At 36.8% G+C, this 21,767-nt stretch overlaps 4 protein-coding genes across 4 annotated transcripts in view; 1 reads left to right on the forward strand and 3 right to left on the reverse strand.

The window, feature by feature from the left end:
* Window positions 1–596, reverse strand: part of LOAG_17338 (hypothetical protein) — a 2,387-nt gene extending 1,791 nt beyond the window's left edge. Inside the window, exon 1 of the mRNA XM_020449997.1 lies at window positions 514–596. Within this exon, the coding sequence (XP_020306391.1) occupies window positions 514–559 (46 nt within the window). The 5' untranslated portion in view covers window positions 560–596. The remainder of the gene's footprint in view (window positions 1–513) is intronic.
* Window positions 597–5,163: 4,567 nt separating this feature from the next.
* LOAG_17339 (CBR-CTBP-1 protein) lies at window positions 5,164–13,910 on the reverse strand (the record flags this gene model as incomplete). The annotated part of the gene is made up of 13 exons (XM_020449998.1): window positions 5,164–5,247; window positions 5,468–5,653; window positions 5,830–6,098; window positions 6,231–6,500; window positions 6,627–6,786; window positions 7,424–7,705; window positions 7,956–8,080; window positions 9,214–9,358; window positions 9,450–9,598; window positions 10,379–10,552; window positions 12,306–12,510; window positions 12,987–13,058; window positions 13,851–13,910. The coding sequence occupies 13 exons, from the start codon at window positions 13,908–13,910 to the stop codon at window positions 5,164–5,166; spliced, it is 2,181 nt and encodes a 726-aa protein (XP_020306392.1).
* A 3,711-nt stretch (window positions 13,911–17,621) lies between these two features.
* On the reverse strand, window positions 17,622–18,194 carry LOAG_02009 (hypothetical protein; the record flags this gene model as incomplete). Its single annotated transcript, XM_003137547.2, has 2 exons — window positions 17,622–17,669; window positions 18,036–18,194. 2 exons carry the CDS (start codon window positions 18,192–18,194, stop codon window positions 17,622–17,624), a joined length of 207 nt encoding a protein of 68 aa, XP_003137595.2.
* Window positions 18,195–19,786: 1,592 nt separating this feature from the next.
* On the forward strand, window positions 19,787–19,972 carry LOAG_02010 (hypothetical protein; the record flags this gene model as incomplete). Its single annotated transcript, XM_003137548.1, has 1 exon — window positions 19,787–19,972. The coding sequence occupies one exon, from the start codon at window positions 19,787–19,789 to the stop codon at window positions 19,970–19,972; it is 186 nt and encodes a 61-aa protein (XP_003137596.1).
* Window positions 19,973–21,767: the final 1,795 nt, after the last annotated feature.

The raw sequence follows: 21,767 nt of genomic DNA on the forward strand, positions 1-21,767 counted from the left end.
TTTTACTGTTTAGTTCATTTTATTTAGCTCACGATTCGTCCTTTGATCAAGGAGTCTACCAGCTCCTACCAGCCTTTGTCGTGTTGCATTTCCAAACTGTGATCCAGAATTTTCAAATCCAGTGTCGTATTGTAACGGAAATGGTAGCTTGGTCTTATATGACACATATTGATAACCTAAAACTATCCATAAAAAATCTCATTGAAAAGAAATATTTTGGAAGTAATTTCTGCATAAATATGGTGAGAATGTGATTTAAAGAGCTGTCCATAATGTAAGTGATTTTGTTTACACATAAATCAAAAAGGAGAAAAGGATGCACCATACGACTTATTTATTTGCTTACGGTTTGCTCAGTCACAGATTTCATTGAAAAATATATGATTTGAGGCAAAAAAGGATTTGAAAAAGAAAATTATTTAAAGTATATTTAGTTGTCGGAAAAAGTATCGGCAACTTGAGAATGTATATAATTGAGTGCGATAATTACCAAATTGTGAATTACAAACTAACCCGGCATATCCCATCTGGACCATGGTGCTGGAGGTACTTGAGCCATGAACAATTCCAATGAGTTGTTAATAATTATGCACGCTGCAGGACAATAACTTATTTCAGTTTTATTCATTTTTTTTCAGTTTATACAAATTCAACCAAAAAAATTGATTCGCATCGTAACTGATAATGGAACATGGATATATCCTAATTAACACAACAGAACAATTTCTCTTCCTTCATCACTCTTGCTAATGGATGTTGTCAAAATCACTTGTTACATCTTTTTTTTCTGTTTTCTTTTTTTTTTTAAATAAGTACATACCATAATTTTAACATAACCGGGATTTTTCAAGTTTATATGGGAAGGTGTTGATAACGGAAAAAATTTTAGAAATGCCTACTATTCACTAAAGGATGTAGAAAGCAAAAGTTGAAAGAATGTAATGAGGAGCAGGAGAGGTAGGGAACGAACAGGAACGACATGGTAAAGATACATGAAAGTGTTCGAGTTGGACAAACATTGAAAACTGGCACATATCTTCCAGTGAACCACACAGCAAAAAGTATATCCACATTTCTACAATGAAAGTATATCCACATTTTTACAATGAATTAATAAATTTCATGTTCATTGAAACTTTTCTAACATCATTTTTTATGCCACAATATAATCGATGAAAATTCTTCGGTATATGTTCGGAATCAAAAAATAAGAAATTTGACCATCTGATCTGTCACCTTCACTTAGCAATGATAGATAGCTTAAACTAGTGAGTGCATGAGAGCTAGGAACTTATACTTAATTCTTGGAGTGTCCAGCTAAAAGTTCACTTTTACTACGCCAAATTAGCAGCAAGAACTACTCTTCTCCAGTTCCTTTAAAGTAATCATTGGAAAACAGCCATACCATTATTTTAACATTTGTGAAAACGATGGAAACGTTTACGAAAAACAACGGATGAAATAATCCGAATATCAGTAATAGAAGAGATTGAGCTCTTATTAATCAGCTTGTTGAATTTGTCGTGATAGTGACTGCAAATTATGTAAACATTGATTTAGCCCAACTTCGACAATATTATGCACGGACACATCTTCCACATGGTTCCAAGGGCAACCTCATTTACCGGGCCATACACACATTCCCGGATTTTTCAGAAATAATTCATCAATCTATATACATAATTTTTCAATAATACAATTCTTCAGTCTACATATTCAATCTATTTATATAGTAACCATTTCGTTAGGTCAATATTAATAAAAAAAATTCAGCTTCATAGTTTTCTGGTCGAAGAGACGGAAATTAAAGTTTAAATATAATTGCAGAGTGGACAGCAAAAGAAATCTTGCAGCTATTCATCCATCAATTCTTTGCTTCAGGTAAATTCCGGTTCATATCACTTGAACAGCATTAATATAAAGGTATATATGGATGAATTGTTTCGAAGGTCTACACATAATTGTTAGAATCCAGCCTTTTTACTACAATTTCCTTTTTTTATGACAGTTTGCGAAATGTTCAAACTATGAAAGCAGGCATTTTTCAGAATTATCGAACATCACAGAACACATCTATCATATGATACCATCCATTGTTGTGTTGTTCAAAATGGGGAATAAACTACACAGTACATCGTAGTATAACAAGGAAGCATACTGGCATAGTCACAAGCATAAAAACATATAAAATCGAAGTCAAACTGAATCGATGCTTTGTTTGTTTGATCAGAATCAAAGTTTGAAGTGAGGACTGATCTGAACTATATAATATTTTTCAGAATTGTCAAACAAAAGATATCCAAAAGATATCAAGAAAAAAAATGAACCGTATAAATATCTCTGTCTGGACGTAAAAAAGCTTAAAATTAAAGTTCGATCCAGCAACGCAGACCAATTTTCAAAGGAATAATTCACAAAAGATCAAGTTTGGTCCTGCAATAATATATAGACCAATAATTTGCAGAAAGTGAGGAGAAAGGAACAGTTTCTAACGATCCTCACACATTTGTGTGTAATTTTCTTGTAAATAAAGAAGGAATTCAAATTAACTTGTTGTAGCAGATCGTCTGAATCAGTGGTTCCAAACCAATAGTCCACAAGAAGTATGCTTTGCGAGGGCAACCCTACGGTGAGTGGAAAACAGTTGGGGGTTGTTATCAATATTTGGTAAACTAAGACGTTAAACGTTCTGATTAAAGTTTATTTCCAAATTGACAGAATTTATTATTTTGAACCTTATGGTCCTTACTACGAATAAAAAGGCCAAAATGTCCCCTGGTCAAGAAAGGGTTCGGGATCACTTATCTAAATATTCAAAATATTAACCTGACATTCTTATATTCGATTCATTTTAGCGGTGAAACGAAAAGTCCGACATTTGTCATCTTGTCAAATAAACGGAACGGCGAGACACCACTTCGAATATAAAAGATACCCTAGATAGAATATACCGGAAGCCTAGGAAGGACAGGTAAACCAAGGTAAATATTCGAGAACAGTGTGTACTTGAAGACTGCAGGGCCTATTTAATTGGTTCTGTTCCAATTTTCAAACCCAGCCACATTCGACGTTCTTGATACGCAATCCCTCTCTTCTAGTTCTACATTAGCATTTGCCACGTCAACGTGACATGTCCCAAATCCCTGATACAGAACTGCGAACTGTCTGTGCCTGCAGCGAAGAACGTTACCCCATAATAATAAGTCCTTACGGTGTACATCGTTAGCTTCCACACCGAAGCTCGAAGTTACAACATTCTAACCTTTTTGTGTCACGAAACATCAGGTTCTACTCACTAAACATTCGCAATATTCATCCATGCTTGTGAGCGAGAACGTTAATGAATATTCCAACAACGGATTTGGTTTACTATTTGTCCTTCCTTCAAGATTCAAGAGATATCACTGTAAAAAAAATACCGAGTTCAAAATGAACTAGCATTGTAACCGGTTGTAACTTGTGCAGAAATCAGTTTGCATGACTTGACCGCATAAGCAGCAACGGACAAAACCCATATGAACATCCATCAATATATTGCAACTGCGAGTGGAAATCTAATAACCATTTAAAAGAAAGTTATACATGCTCATTTCACGACAAATTAGAAATCCAAAAGTCGTATCGAACATGGATAGTATTCTGGGATGGGCAAAAGTTTCGTATCCAACCTTTTAAAAAGGTATTTCCATGTAACCATAAGGATGAGAATGTGAACTGCTTTAACAAATTTACCATACTAGAATACTACCCCCTACATAGGTATGTCTTCGTAAAATGCATAACACTGATTCTGATAAAACGAAAAAAAAAAAACAAAGTGCGACACCCGCTCAACTATGAACGCTGTATACGGAGGTTGGTAAACCGAGGATACAAGGAAAAAAGGAAAACAAAAATATACTTCACCAACAAACTTTTGCATCTGATTAAGATAGCACCAAGTTTGTCTCTTTTTATCATTGCCAAGGCGTAGGTATCCCCTAAAACAAACCCCCAAATAAATAACGAACAATGCGATTCTGGAATATGTCATTAAAGAAATGGCGAAAAACTAATGCTAAATTCGAGAGTGTTAAAGAACTGAAATAAACAATTGTTGAAAACATGAGACAATCAATTCGATAAATGCGACAAAGCAAAAGAAATCATATTCGACAATAAAATTAGGGAAATCACCGTAACAAACAAGAAGTCAAAATCACTTTTATGTACAATTCATATTCACTGTAAAAAATTAACTGACAAAAAAGGGGAACAAACTTTTGTATTAAAACAATTATGAAGCATAATTCCATTGATATCATGCCACACACATACAACAATATGAAAATTTTACTTGCGGTACTACATAAAAATATGAATACATGAAACATACATACATACATAAACACAAAACATACATCCATAGCAACCAAACGAACTCGATAACTGACCTGTTTCATTTCAATGTTATTGATGTCTTGAAAAATGTAAACGTTCCATATAAATCAATAACTTCAAAAACTGGCAATGTTTTTTTTTTTTGAAAACAACCCAGTTTGAAAAAGCTAAAACAGACAAATTACTTCCGCACAAGAAAAGTTGTATAAGTACATCTAAAAATATTTCAGCGTTCTATCTGTAATGAACGAAAACAAGTACTATCATGTATGACTTACCAAGCTGATCGATGCTGCCACTAATAGTAATTTTCGAAACCCTTTGTTTTCCTAGTTCTTGCAAAATGGATAAGTAAGAACAAGCCAGTTAAAACGCCTTCTTAAACCGCTACAGTTGCAGCAAGTCGATTTTTGATACTGGATTTCTATTTTGATGTTTCGGCGATACTTTTCCATAAGGAAATTACAAGACAAAAAGACAAGAGCCGATATCTGATGAATGATAATCACGCTAAGAGGTCTGTTGAACAGTAAATCTTCACAAAAAATTTCATAGACAAAGTATAAAAAGACGCGGTCTTGTGTTTTTCATGTTCATTTGCGAATGACGGTCTACAAATGAAACAAAACCATAAAAACTAACAAGTGTTAATAAAAAAAAAAAAAGTTAGTCATCGGTTTAACCAGTTTTACCACTGCTGAATGGATATTAGTCTCATAGTTGCGCATCCATTAGTCAATTAAACCTAATTAAAGTGAAATGCAAAAAACACTGAAGATCAACTTATTCCGCATCAAGTTTGACTGGAGTGGTAGCAGATTCGTCCGGAACAACTGAAGCCAATGAGTCAACCGATATAGTCGGCACCTGGAAAACAGTGAAATAAGTTGGGCAGTACTTGTTGTAAGATGGATTTTTGCTGATGGAACCAAGTATCATCCAAATCTGGAGCAGCTTACAGTAAATCAAATGCTTCACGTAAGCAATCACGTTTATCAGTAATATCGCAAATGGGACAGAGTTATCGACATGGGAAGGGGCAACGACGATCTACCGACCTAATCACAAAAAAAAAAAATCGACTAACCTTAGGTAAATTAGAGGCCCCTGGACTTCTGCAAGGTGATGCCGCTGATGATAAGGTGGAAGTTAAATGGGGCTGCGAACTAGCTTGTTGTGCAGGTGGAGTACCATCCTTTACTTCAGCTGGACCATCGGGTGAGGATGTTGGTCTTACAGCTGGTGAAACTGTAGTACGACTGTTATTGCTTGCCTGAAAAAGAACAAAACGCTGCTCACTAAATACATATTAGAACGGTGATTAAGGTCTAGTGTTTTCGAACTTTATCACAACAAAGCGATCACTATTTCGAAATCAAAGTGATTGGAAATAGAAAAAAAAGGACATAAAGAGTTTCAACAAATCGTTGGATGTGAAAGGAAACTAACTTTTGGTGAGTGGGACACCTGTACCGCAGGTGACTGTCTTGCAACCGATGCAGCACTGGTTGTCATTGCAGATGAAGCAGCAGCCAGTGTTGAAAGAGCAGCAGCAGGACCACTGTGTGGTGAACTTGCTGCAGCATTTGCAAAACTAGCTAGTGCAGCCGTACTCGGATTCATCATCAATGGATTTAATAGTGGGTTGCCCATTGCTAACAAAGGATTCGAATAAGGAAATGATGGTAAACTGCCGCCAACTGGTAAACCATTAAAACCTGAAGTATAAAATCAGACTGCATAAATACAAGCAGAAGCATAACGGCAAGGAAATAATGCTCGGTTATCATCTCGAAAAGATACTATTTATGCATAACATTTACAAAATTCACTTCAGTCACAAAAATTACCATCAGCGATAGACGTTCCAAATGACGGCATTAAAGGATTAAACGAGCTGGATACATTCGGCGTTAAGGACGTAGATGATGTTGGCCTTCGAATATGTCCAGCAAGAAGAGCTTCCTTGTTGACACAGTTGCTGAGATCATGAGGACATCTACCAACGATAGCTCGTCGAACTTCTCGTGCTGCCGATAAACGTAATTCCTTGCATGAAGCATCCGAATACCATGAGCAATGCGGAGTGTGGATGATATTTGGTACAGTCGATAAAGGTCCTACAAAATTTCTCAATTCGGAAAAATTTTGAAAACGTACAAATATGAGGAAATGATGGCAATATACCCTATTCATACTGAAGCTTAAAAACCGAAGAATGTCTTAATAGTAGTACAAAACATTACCCATGGCGAGAGGATCGAAGGGTTCATGTTCATGGACATCAAGCGCTGCAGCTCTAATGTGCCCCGATTTAAGAGATTCACCCAGTGCACTTTCCTGAATAAGACCACCTCTCGAAGTGTTTACAACAAACGCACCCGGCCGCATTTGTTTGATTGTCATCTGTAGTTACGAGGAATCAAATGATTCAAAGATATAGATGATGTCGGTTAAAATTAAAGTATAATGAAGCCAAAAGACAACCATGGCGATATGCAAGAATATCCAATAATTCGTCTCAAAAAAATAAAAATTTTTCCAGGAAAAGTTCTAAAATTCTTTTCATCACTTTCAGTACATTCGCATCCTGCAGCAGTATACATCTAAACAAATGCGAAAATATAGATATGGGAAAAGCATTTGTCGGACAAAGCATACCCTAGCTAATGCTCAGATAGACAGTAATACGGTCTTAAGTTACGGATCTGTTTTACTTCTAAATGATCGAAGTCAAGGATCCTTTTGATAATGCTGCCGCATAGTTGAGAACCACTGACATATTTATGACGTATAAATTAGAATATAAGAGAAAAGAAAAATCATGACTCTACCCTTGCTAAGAACAGCCCAATCTAAAGCAAAATCCATGCACAACACAAGAACGAAAATCCAAAAGTTCCCAGATGTAAATCCAGTTGTTTTATTAAATACCAGGCTATTCCTACACTTTACTGAAGCAACTTTAACGCACACTATCGTTAACATGTAGTTTTTTAATGTCCAATGACCAGAAGAAAATGATAAAAGTTGAAAAACCAACATCATTGATCATATGCCTTGTTTCATCGGTTAGTGGGCAATGTAGTGTTATACAATCGGATTTGAATAAAATATCATCGAGATTGTAACAGCGTTCGATACCCAAAGACCTATCGACGCCTTCTGGTAAATGTGGATCGAAAAAGCAAATTTTGAATCCAAATGCTTTAGCACGCATCGCCACCGCTGTACCTACACGACCAAGGCCAATAATACCCAAAGTATCATCGCGAATTCGTGTACTGCCACTAGCCAATTCACGTACCTGCTCTACACCGCTGACCTAAAAATGCAATATGATGCCAAGTAAAATCAATCATTTGTATTCCTGTTACAACCCACAACGGAAAATATTGGGACAGTTAGTGAGTTCGCTAAATCTTTCCGAAATGATCTGTGAAGCTTCAAAAAGAAACCACACTGAATAAATTTTGATTTTGATACTTCCTCAAATTACTGAACCCATCTGGTAAGAAATGAAGAACTAGATATAACCTGCAGTATGATATGATATGTATGAAGTGTAAAAGAACCTTTTTCCCTTCGGAAACTGCTTTTGCCAACCAAAACGTCTTCCTATACATATTTAAAATTAACGATATTGTTGTATCGGCTACTTCTTCAACACAGTCACCGGGTGTGTTACATACAGCAATCCCTGAAAAAGAATCCAATAGCAACCTTGATTCATGACTGATAAGATTTACTGGTGAAACAAATATTAAATTCAAGAAAATGGAAAAAAACATGTCCTTTTATGCTATCACTAAAACAACACACACACACACAAAAAGACACTAAGAGGAAAAACAAAGACCTAAAATGTGACAAAGATTTGTTAAGAAGAAGAAATCTGCCCAGAGGATCTGTTTCCACTATCAATCGGTGAAAGATGTAATCCAAGATGATGGACCCTAGTCCAGTATGATATGTTAAATTTCTTATACTCACAGCAATGGGTAAGACACTGCAAAGAGTGACCACTACCCAAGAAGAAAAGTTACTGATATTTAAACAAATTTCTGAACATATCATTTTTTGAGGGTGATATATTGGATGGTTACTAATTAAAATGAAGACATACATATGTATGGATAATCTTTCCAAAGTATCTCGACCACAATGAACTCAGAGACAACAACTTATGCACTACCTGATCCATATCGTGAATTGAGTATCCAGAGAATGCTATGGGAGAATTATATATGCAATGGAAAGTAAACAGTGATAAGTTCATCAACAGCATTCAACAATTCCAGGTACATAGAGAGAACTAAATGGAATAATTCATATGCTTCAGTTTAAATAAAGTACATTCTCTACCGTCTCGTAACTATCAATAAAATGCAGATTATAGCACCATTTCGTCTGATTACTATCAGTGGTCAAAATAAGAATTTCGCTAAGGGAAAGTAACCGTTCTTCTAAAACACTGACAATTTTTTATATGAGTAGGAAAGATTAGTTCACTAAATGTTTTGATATCTAAACCCATCCCATATCTGAAATTCAGATGTGCTCATCCTATATTTGAAAAGATCCAGCTATTTGAAACAAAATGGATTTAGGAATGCGAGGAAACAATCACCGTAATTCTACTTGCTCGGGTCTCCTAGTGCAAAGTTTTCCACTTCGTTTTGGGTTTAAATTTCTGAAGCATATTACTGGCTTTAAAATATTTCAACAACCAAGTCATCTAGATCCTTCAATAGACTTACAAAAAGCACACTTCACAAAAAAGAAATACCACTAAAACGCACCTTATATTCATTCATAAATAAATAAACCTACCGAGATCTGTTGCCGCCTTCACGTCAATATTATCAGTACCTGTTCCGATCCGTACAACTACCCGCAGTGCTTTAAATTTTTCTAAATCTTCGCGTTCAAGTGTTATTGAGTGCCACATCAGTGCAGCAACCGCTTCATTAAGCACCTAAAATTTTTAAAAATGACTGTGAAAAATAAGCTAAATTAACATATTAACATGTAGTAGATATACTATGATATTTATCAAAAACCCATACCTTTTCATGAATTTCATGAGTAGATTGCGCGTCACAGAATGCTACTGTTGCAACATCCTTCAAAATTGGCATTTCAACAGTACAATCCCGACCGTCGAGAAGTGCAACGAGTGGGCGTCCCGTGGCACCATTCGACATACGACCACTCACTGTAAGTAAAGTGGCTAATAAATGTATCATACGCATCATTTTTACCAGATTCGTAACATTCATTAAATATTGGAGAAGGAACACCCAATATGTCGTAAAGAAAAGGAGTACATAATATATCACTAATATGTCGTAAAATTAGAGACAATCATGAAAGAAGATTGGAAATCATTATGTTACAATGCATTTATAACCTACTAAAGCAACATTAGCCCTTTATATACTGTTTACCAAACCGTTTAGAACACCTTGCTCTATGCGTACTGCTTTTGTACCTAACACAAAAAAATAAAAACATGAAAAAATAAATTATATTTCACCAAATATAAAAAGTATTCTTTTCACCAGGAAAAGTTTATCAAAGAAATCTATTGTAGTGAATATGGATGGAAGCTAGGGCGAACAAAATGCCAAATCATGTCTTTCGGGGTTGCCCAAATTCTATTCTTATGCTAATAAAGTGTCCTCCATTGATCCATCATCAGAAAAAACACTACTCAGTAAGAATAGATTACACGATTAAATATAAAGCACTATGGCGAGATTATATATAAGAGAAAAATTGAATATATTACTAATAATTATACTGGAAAAGTAACTGTTACTGCACTGATATTGTTGCACTCCGAGCTGACTCGAAGTGGGGTTTAGTATGCTCCTTTTCCAAATCCAGGAATAACCTCCAATGCATGAAGGAGTAATAAAACAAAAGAACAAACTAGAGTAACTATTCAATAACATAAATGCACATCACTCAACGATAAAAAAACTCTGCTTACTGGTTAGTATATTTGCGACGAAATGATTGTGTCTGAGGTCAGCTGAAGATTCGGCCGATGCGGCGGCAGCAGCAGCAGCAGCAGCAGCAGCAGCGGCAGCAGTTGTAGTAGCAGCAGCGTTATTATTGTTGGAGGATGATGGAAAGCGAAGTGAGCTGCACGGAGGGTTTGAATCTATAAGAGGCGCTCTTGTTAATTCACTCACATACATACACATACACAGACATACTCTCAGTTGCTCATGCAAAAGGAAGACGCCAAGATGGGTGGGCGGGTGGCTGGGGCAGCGCCCCCGCTCCCCCTATAACATCACCACCAGCAGCTATATAGAATTCAGAACAGGACGGAGTAGGATGAGTGTGGGCTTCTTGTTTAGGATAAGGGACTGATGGATGGATAGATGATGACTCGATGCATGCCATATGTATATGGTGATGTCCAACTACTTAACCTCCCCCACGCCCTTCCTTCTCCCTGGAGACCTGCTGACCTTTGTCCTTCGGTTAACTGCTTAGCGATGATGCTATTTCTTGCTATGACAGGTGCGAATCGGAGTTACAATCTGCAGTCACTCGAACAACTACTACTAATTCATAAGCAGTGCCTGAGGGTGCATTTACTGCTAACCTCTACATGGCATCCTCCTACTCCTTCCAAGTATAACTTCACATTCACAATTCTCCCCCTCCTCATCATTTATTTCTTCCAGCCGCAGAAATTTTTAATGAAACGTGGACTGTAAGTAACTCAGTCATTGAGAAATCCAAAAAGAAGTCGCTATACTTATCAAGTAACTTAAAGAGAACATCTCGAATTTTTAGATATCGTCCACATTTATCCCTAAGTCTAAAACCACTGCCAACTAGAGAGCTCATTTATGTACTTCGTAGAAACGAAACAGATGTTATTGCTATCAGTCATGATAAACCAGTGTACAACTTTCCTACTATTACATAATCTGTTACCTTTCAGCATTAGCAAATCCTAACGGTGGTTATTCTGTCAGAAATTATCCAAATTTTTGTCGTCAAGTAATGCAGCAGTGCTCACTGCATGCATTCAGCATTTAATTTAGCTGCCGGAATTGCGATAGTCAAGCCCATCTTTCCATCCGAGGCTTTTCATGCCCTCCCTCTTCTTTCCCTTCCTAAGCTTTCTTCACGCAGTTTTCTGCATTATGAAAAGACAAGGATTTAGAAGTGACGCTTTAGTATGATTAATCACCAGTCTTATAACTCCTAAGTTGAAAATTTACTTTTGGCAAATGGGATCATGACAAACGATGATATTAAACAAAGACTGGAAAAAAAAATGAGTGAGAAGGAAATACTAGAGAACAGACAACGTCAGAACACCTTGTGTCTTTACAAAAGAACAAAATCGGATTTCAGGGAACAATAGCTGTTATCATTAGTATGTCCCATAACAGAAGCTAATTAGGTTGCATAAATGACGAACGAGTTTCACTATTTTTTTCCCGAGGGAACAAACATTTATGCGCATTACAAGACAATACCGTTTTGCTCATGAAGGATTTTTTCTAGCATATTAATAGCCGTTCCGTTACTTATAATTAGATGCTTAACATGTCCCACGCTAAATGGACGAACCGATCATAAATTTGCTTGGAAGAGTCGTTACAGCAAAATGAAAAAATTAATAAAGACGGGTTGCCAGGGCGATTATTTGTAAACATACCCAGCATATATATATATATATATATATATAAACAGAGTCAAGGGACATCCAGTAATGTCCATATATAGAACTTTAAAAAAAAAAACAAACTGAAAATGACCTTTGATTAATCTAACTTCGGAGTATTAATGAGAAATAATTCGACATCTAATGGTAAATGCCATAATGTCGCCAAGTAAGAGACAGCGATGCAGGGGAATTGCAAAAAAAAGAAAAAACCAGAAGTGACCGTCAGTAACAGAGCGATTCTTCCAGCTAGCCAAATAATCAGCGGTGACCGCCAATGAACGACCTCGTTTCACGGAGGTGCTTGCAGCGGAGCTATTAGAGCAGGGTGTAGAACGAGCTGATGACCTCGGCTGCTGAAGAGCTCGTCGTCGATCGCTGCTTTTTGTTTCTTTTGGCGGGAGCTCAATCGAGATCGGTGCGTCCAACTGCAACAATACCTCTGTGAATTTATTTTATTGCATCACCCCACCCACCTAACACAGCCACATTCCCCCTCCTCTACCCTTTGTCTTCCTCCACTATCAACTATCCACTTTCATCAAGAATCGGACATACATAAGCATACTTCCCGGCTCCAAAGTAATAGGCTAATATACCATCTTGTCATCCTACATGCCGCTGCTTTTTCCTATCCTTCCTCTTCCTTTCTTGTAAGTTCGATTATTCATCCTTATTTTAGATCAGCGACATGGCGTCCTGCACCACCACGAGGGAAGCATGCTGATTACTAGACCCTACAGTTTTGATAATCCGGTACGACAGGTGAGTCTTTGACTGCTGATAGCTGAAAACTCTTAATAAGAAAAAATCTGGACAGAGTTTTTCAGTTACGTCATAATGAGTATCCACAAAGCGTAGTCCTGTGAACATCATTCCAAAACACTGCGGAAAGGGAACTAACCTGTGGATCCGGCACAGGAATATCACCTTCCTTTTTCTCTCCCCCTTCGAAATGTGCTGAACAAATGCGTAGCTGAAATGAAATTCTCAGTGAATATACATGCAAATTCTATGAAGATGAATGATATAAAGACTGTTTTCTACTTCCAAAAATGAATGGAAGCAAAGAAATGCTTCAAAATTGCAACCTCAAGACAAAGGGAATTCTCAAATTATTCAAATAAAAAGGGCAAGATAACACCGCCACCTTATCTAAAAGTTTTCCATTATCAGAACTGCCCTTTGAAAACAATCATTTCAACACATGAAACGAGTTTATAGGAATTCGTCCAATGTCAAGATGGGAATAAAGATGGGTAATTACGCAGAGAGTAATTGAAAGTAAATCAAAAAAGAGCTTCTGGGAGTTTATCATGCTATAAATCTAACATGTGAATGCCAAGCAAACTAATTTGATAAACTATTGATACAGGATATAGACTCTTGCAACAGTCAAGAAAATATGAAATTTCGGAAACAAATTGCACAGTGAAGATCCATATCTGCGAATGGGAAATAGCCTTCATTATGATTCCTCGGCTCGATCATACGGAGTGATCACTCTATCGATTTTGATGTTCCACAAACAGAATTCTACTTAGATAAATCAAATGCTGTCATCCATTCTTTGTTCGCTAAAAAGTTCTAAAGCTCGTTTGCCAAAGTGATTTTCTCAAACTGTATGTTACGGTTGACCATTTCCACAAATTTCGATAAGGTCAGTAGATATATTATGTCACAACTCTTGAACCTTTTTATGCGGATTCCCAATATCCCAGAAACCGTACAAAACTAATCAAGGCGCATTCCTCTTCTCTCGAATCACCGGCAGTGCTACAGCTATGTCTGCGGACGACATCGAAGTCACGAATGGCTCGAACATCATCAGCCTCTCATTGCAGGCTGAACACGTCGACACTAAACACTGAACTGCCTTTTTTATTTGTTTGAACCTTCTGGAAATGTGCCCTGCCACGTTCTGACATGATTTAGTCTTGTTGCGATATGATGCTCAAGTTGGATTCCACAGAAAAACGCATATCTTACAATGTGTTTGAAAAAGATCGTTTACTAAATTAAAATAGTCAACCAACCCAATCACTTCCATTGCTGACATTTTATACTTCATGAATTTCATGAAGCTGTTTCCTGTCCAAGTATTTAACACTTTCAGGAAATCCAATCTGGAGTGTGGAAGATAACAGCTTGTAATGATGAAATATATTTTCCAAAATCAATCCAAACCATAACTTAATCAATTGTTAAACATAGCAACCCGTCTTTTTCGAAATATTCATAAAATCGTAATCGATGAGAAATCTTCACAAGGAATGCTGAATGACCAAAGGTTATAACATTCTTGATGATAACTAAATCTAGCAAGCCTGAACCACTTCACATATTAGGCTAGTTCAGAACGATTCATTATACTGGATTTGTTAGGTTTTGCATTTTTAGAATCGAAATTTCAACCAAATAACAGTGTTCCAGTTCTATGATGATTCTTTAAATGACGTTAAAATGAAGAACAAATAACACAAACGAACGTCTATTGTACTAGTAGACACGAAAGAGGACAATGTTCTAACTTTTGCATCCGCATACTGATAGTAAAATTAATTAAAATACCACGAATTCAGAGCAAGAATATTGGGTCCGAATACAAATTAGTACGAAGTGTTTTTTTCATTTTCTTTTGAGAGTAAATATTGCAATTTACATATGTGTGTTTTGACTGTTTTACATCAATTATTTTTGGTTTTGGGAAACCTAAGAAATTGTAGCTCCACTGAGCATCATTCGTTATAAGTTATCAAATGCTATATTTGAGAAATTATTCCAGGTTCTAAAATTGCTTAAGTGATTCATGCCATCCACAAGCGAATTAGATTACTATCAAAATCTGTTTTGTGTTTTAAGGATTTCCCATTAGGATCATTTTATTACAATGAAACGGATATATAGGTAAGGAAATAATAAATATACATGAATTGCAATATTTACCCGGAAAAAGAGGGGCAAAAAGTTATCTGAAATCAAATGACTGTCAATTATACGGCGCTTCTCAAGCAATAACACTTTAAAAGTCGCGAAGTTTTTATCCTCAAACACTTCTTGATTGCAAAACAACAAGAGCAGTTTTACGTTAATGTACTTGAACTGAATGCAAAAGTGATGAGTTCTACAGTTTTATCAAATATACTCATTCGCTGACACACTAACCATGCATAATTGTGATTCACAGAAGTGTTCATTGAACAGATAAGAACATAACACATACATTTCATACAATTACTATTCTAATATATCAAACAGTCGCCAAACAACGAAAAGAAAAATCAAATTTTCAAAAAAAAAAAGCTTTGGGAGAGGTGATTAATGCATTCTTACCGGTAGGAAACATGTAGTGAAGAGTGCTCAGAGGTGGCCTTGTCGAGCCTTGTGCTCCACGTTTATACAACACGCTATCTGCAAACCGACATGCGTATACAATTTCACATTTCTCTAATTCATAAACTTTTTATAAAATGCTACTATGGGTCATTATTGTACTTCTATTTATTTTACTCCACACGTCAAAATTAGAAAGGAAAATTAAGGCTCCAAACTCATCTTCCCCGCCTCATAGGAATTTGATATGATCTATGAATCTTAGAACACCTAATACAGAGTAACCATGCAGCAACTATTGAAATTTAAAGATCGGACTGCGTCAGTAATTTTTGATATACAAGTAGGAAGAGAGGTAGGCTTTTTTGGTGAAAAATACATCTGCGGATTAGCCAATGCTATGCTTCATTATTCTCCTTTCATAATTTATGTTGGAAGTAGTTTGATTTTACAAGCTGTATAAAGAATAAATCTAAAGAAAAGTTGGTGGATGTCCTGGGAAAAGAGTGGGATAAAGCATATATTCAAACATCTTATCAGAAGCAACTGAAGGACAAAGTCCTCACAAAATTCCGAAGCAAATTCATTACTTGTGTATATGTGAGCAAATATGGGATAGAAGCAGCATTAACTTAGCCGAACTTTAATAGCTGCGCCGACGGAAGCAAACACTTTTAAAAAACTAATCGTCTTCAGTTGTCTTAAGTAATGAGATACGGTACTGGACCGGAATCATATCATTTTTGAGATATTTCTATATTGCGTACTCTTTAAACATGCATGCAGTTAAATACCCAAATACAATCGGGCTTCCCATAACATATGGTGGGAGATGCTAAAGTAATTGAGGTTTTGAGTTACAAACCATAAGTCATCCATACCACTCTTCCAGTTTTGAGAAAGAGTAAATAATCAGAGTACAACTGCTTTGAAACTTTTTTCCCGCTTTCTAAAACTATTGGAACTGAAAAACTCATTTGTTTGTTTCCGGCTTTTGAGTAAAAGTAAACACAACTGAATTATGTAAACCTGGACAGAGAATAGAAAGAAATGAATAATTAATTATAAAGAACTGGAAGCAGCAAATCAAAGTAGTGGGTTCGATAACATCAGATCAATGTCAACATCTCCTTTTGACGGTTAATATACGTTAGACAAATTTTTAATTTATTACCCACTTCTGTAAATGAAAAAAGATCACAGCCATCTATTAAGTGTATGCACTGCAGCATTCTTAACAAACGATAATGAAAGTGCATTATGACTACTGAGGCGACAGTTCCACCCGAACATTTTAATAACTTGATAACTTTTGAATGATTTCGTCCTAGAGACACGGACTGACAAAAAACAGTGTTTTGAATAAATCATTTCCAGTTGAAAATAGAAAACAAAAAGCGCTTCAGCACATTTGGGAAAGTCCTGCTTTCTCCTGAAAAAACACTGATAAACTCGTATCTATTCTAACCCAGCTAAAAAGAACATAAGCATCTCACTTGGAATGTTGCGCTCTAATAAGCTTTATCTTGGATGGAAAATAGCTTTACCCAGAATTAAATCTGTACCTTCAACTCTTTTCGCACTATGACTGCCATTACAGCCACCAGCAGAAAATGAAATGACAGTATATTGAAGGTTCCTTAATTTTATAGTTGAAAGCTCAAACTGAACTCGATTAAATAAGTTAATAAAGAATTTAACATTAATTTACCAAATGCACATGAATAAAGGAAGTGAGAGCAGTTTGAAAGCTGCTCATAAAACAATTCAGAACCGGTAGAATTCAACGGAACCAATTTCAAAACTGCTCAATATGATGAATTCCCGTTTACGACCATTATGGCGATGGTGATGTGAAACTTTTTCACTCGAACTAAAGATATCAAAATTTAATATTAATTTACCAAATGTACCCGATATCTTTACTTTCTAGACCATTTCTTTTCGATTCTAAATTTGAGCGCAAAACATTTAATGTTTAACCATTAATGACTTAAACTTATTCTGACTTGCATAAGTACAGGGAAGTTGACCTTTGGCCAAAGCATCCTGACCTTCAGATCAAAAGTCGATAATGGTGCATAATGATGCGAATGAGACGCTTCCGTGAACGTATTCGTTTAATGCATTAAAATGACTTAGGATGCAGCATGAATAAAAGACACGATGCAGAAGAAAGCAGTAGCAGCAGTATAATCAACAGATCCTAGTAGGGGAAGTAGAAATTCACATGTTGAATTCGATAAAGAATAGCCTGAAGAGTCGAAAAAGTGTGAATCGCATTCAGTTAACAATTAGTGATTTCCGGGTGCGGCGCCTAGGAGGACTATCCTGTTTTCACTATACCTTTATAGGTGACAAAAATAAAAATGTTACACTTCACACTTTTATTTACACCAATTTAGCTGCTTACTTTTTTTGACTTCAAAGAGTTCATTTCATGTAAATAAAACGAATATCTTTGAATGATGAGTAAGTTTTCACGAAAAGCAGTTATGCATGCAAGCATAGAAATAAAACATGCAAAATTGTGAGCATGAATATGCATTTCAGCATGCTCTTTGTTTCGTAAGGGTGGGTGACATGTACACAGGAAGCAATACAACGGGTACATCCTGACCTGTGAAACAACGGTATCCTCGGTTCGTCCAATTGCAAGTAACCAACGTTGCCGCAACACCTGTGGTCGTTTGGGTATTCGATAGAAATGTCGATTATCTTCTTGACCACGATAGCGGGATCGAAATTTACAATTCGGGAAGCCACAGGTGGTAGGCATCAGACATGCGCTGAACGTAGCAGCGCGCTGCAACCATTTAACACATCCACAACTGTTAATTTCATTAAGCTAACACCAATATCTACAGTAGCGAGAAGACAACAGTCCATTATGGAATAACCATGTATGAAGTATACAGCGTACGTATACAATGAGGAAGCATGAAGAATATTAGCATCTATACTTGGATTGATAAAAGGTATTTCACACTTTGCCTCTCAAGTAGCAGCAGTACCCCCCTCCCCTATACTACTTCATTTGATAATTACGGATTACTTATCATTCTACTTCTATCCCCACAACACTCACCTTTAGGCGTCAAAATTAATCTCATATATCTCTTGACCGCAATGGTAACATTCCCCCTACAACAGTAAAACTCCTGCAAAAGTTCAAAACAGTCCCATCTCAACGCTTTCAATTTCTTCACCAGTAATCTGAGCCATTTTATTGACTTTTATTAATTTTCTATGTATCTTTCTGGGCTTTTTAAGCCTCAGCTAATTTTCGCTTATTCTGGAAATATTTTGGTGCTAAAAAAACCCCCCTTCACTAAATCACTATCTCTGATTTAGTTTGCGCCACAATTAATCAAGAAATAACCTATCATTAGCAGGAACAAATATAGAAGCTAGTCACTGAAATACTGGATAACAAGGATGCAGCAGCATACGTGTATACCCTTTTAGTTGGCTATAACTTCATATGTAAGCACAAAGCTAACAACAAATTTCAAAGCAATCACAGAAGCATTTAAAAATCTGTGCGTGGAACAACCACAATATCTAGCATCTAACATCTCGCTTCAGCGTACGTCCCTGCAAACTATTTCATTCAATGTTCTTCTTTATTAAACGGAACTTTTATACTTAAGTAATCTGTTGAAGGAAGAGTGGGACGGAGGGATGGGAGCAGAAAGGTGGGAAAACGGGAAGGAGGTCACAACTTCAAAAAGATTTTACAATAAGAAATGAATTAGAACGAATAACCAATTGCATAGAATACGCAAACTATTTGAAAAATTAAATTTTTGAATATTTAATCGGGTTTGGAAGTGGTCTTATACGGTAGTAAGCGTGAAACAGGAGATAAAGCAAGACACGAAATGACTAAGACGATGTGAGATGTCATGTAAATGTCATCAATTATAACGTGCTGTGAATCTGTGCATCATTTTCCATGTCACCAGGATGCAGCATTTAGCCAGTGCACATCTAAGGCCAGATTTCGGTTTTCAATTTTTAAAATGCATGATATTCTGCTTCCAATAGCTTAGTATTTCCAGTAAAAAGTGCGGCAACATATCACTGCTTCGTTAAACAGCAAGAAGATATTTATTGTGGAAGAATAGCCAAGCCTGAAAACAACAGGCACTACAATAAACAGATAATAGTAGTTATGAAAATTGGTGGTTGTGGATGATGCCAAGAATATTGTCTCGAAACGAGACTACGACTGCGGATACTATAGGAATCGAATATATTAATGGGCACCCGGAACAGAAAAATGCTGTGACTGGAACCAACTAGTAATATAAAACTAGGCAACTACTACCAGCAGCAGGTGAAGACAGTGGATCGTAGTGTTAGGCAATGGAGCTTAATGACCACAAAGTGAAAAGAAGTGCACTGAGGAGAGCCTCATCATCAAGGCGCACCACAAGAAGTGCTGCCGTCCGGATTGAATTACGGGCATTGCCGATTACACGGTCTCTCCTCTTCTCAGCGGCCACAAACAAAAATCGAATGGAAGGAGCAGCCGGCTGCAGCGAAATTTAATCCATGTGCCTCTTCGGGGCGAGTCGTCCACTCCAACTATACTCATCAATCAAAGTTAAATCTTCTACTCGACAGGTATCAATATACCACTAATGAGCTGAGCTAGAGGATAAGAAGACCCAACTAGCTCTCACTTTGGCTCATGAGAAGGCGTCTCTATACTCACTAGGCTCCCAATGCAGACACCCATAATCCATCCATTCCTGTCCTCACCAGTAGCAAATGCCGCCACTCTTCCCTGACTCCATTATTTGCACCCTTCGTTCATCCAAACCACTCTCATCCATCCATGGACCATCTCTAAAATGTCCTCATCCTACTACGTCACTTGTTTGTGCCACCACTATTGCCACTACCACCTCCTCCTTCTCATTCTTCTTACCGTTATCATTGTGGAAACCACGACTGGACTCTTCGCTTCCCTTTCCTATTAATTAATCAATGCAGTGCAACGCCTAAGGCTAAAACTTTTATTAAGCAATGCTTCTTAGTCAGCACAACACATTCGCTGTCGCCACCGCCATCAGCGCCACGTCCCTAGGCAAGATGGATCTAACCACGTACACCACGATACACCACACCGCCAGCTCCAACGGCCCTCTAGAAGTTAAGAAATAGCAACACAAGACTCTCCATTTCTTCTTCCCTTCCCTCATAAATATCTTGCCGCATCTCGCATACCACACCACACTACCACGACCACTTCACTCGCACCTCACTGTAACTGAGGACGAGTGCTTTCCTTAACCGAGCAAGTTAGCACTCATTAAACAACTTTTTACCATGAAAAGCTGTGGTTACTGCTACTGCTGGCTTTTCCAGATATATCGTCAAATTCAATAGAAGTGTGTCCCACTCCTGAAACCAAATGCCCAATTCAGCTATTTCACACAGATTCTTCCCTTTATTCGGAAGTCATCAGAACAACCAATGTCTCTCATCCAATGGCACTCACTCACCAACAAATCCAATCAATTTAAAAACTTAATCTCATCTAAGGTCCCTCCTCTAAAACCCCGCATATTTCTTCACATCTGTTAGTTTCCTAACATTTCATCCACAACTTACTTACATAAATAAATGTATATAATCAAATAGCAGCGTCCTGAAAAACAAGACGTGCACCCCTGTTCAGGGTGGGGGCAAATTAGAAGGAAGGCAGCTTATGACAGCTGACACAGAAAAGAGAAGCCATCCGTATCACGTTTACAAGTATGACTATTAAAAAATTTCATAATTACCGTGTCCAATAAACTAAACCTTATATTTCATTACTTTTCAACTAGAATACAGGAAAGCTGTGAGTCTACAGATATATCTTTCCCTTTCACAAAAGAAGAATGTCCTTTAGAAGGCTAAAATCACAAGAAGATGTCAAACAAAAACAAGACATTTACATTTTCCTGATCAACGAGAAATGTGATACCAATGTAATGACCTTATCTGCATCGAAATATAGCTGCAGATTAGCAAAATTAAATCGGATCAAATTATGAAAATCTCATAAATACACAACTACTATATGGTTGAACCAGGAATGATTTTTTTTAGTTTTGCTCGTACATATTTTCTTTGTATGCTTGCCACTTTAAAACATATATTTTCTGTGTTTAACATTGTTCCCACTCCTTAAGCATGATGATGTCTCTTAGTTGAACTCTGTAGAAAATTTTTAACAAAGTGGTATACAAAGTAGCAACAATGGACTGCAAAACGCAATCCAAAAATGAAGCAAATGGCCAGTACAGTACAGCGCACGGTATACCTTTAATACAGTACGACTATACATTATTAA

This window comes from Loa loa, assembly GCF_000183805.2.
Source record: "Loa loa unplaced genomic scaffold supercont3.63, whole genome shotgun sequence".
In the NCBI taxonomy this organism is placed as follows: Eukaryota; Metazoa; Nematoda; class Chromadorea; order Rhabditida; family Onchocercidae; genus Loa; species Loa loa.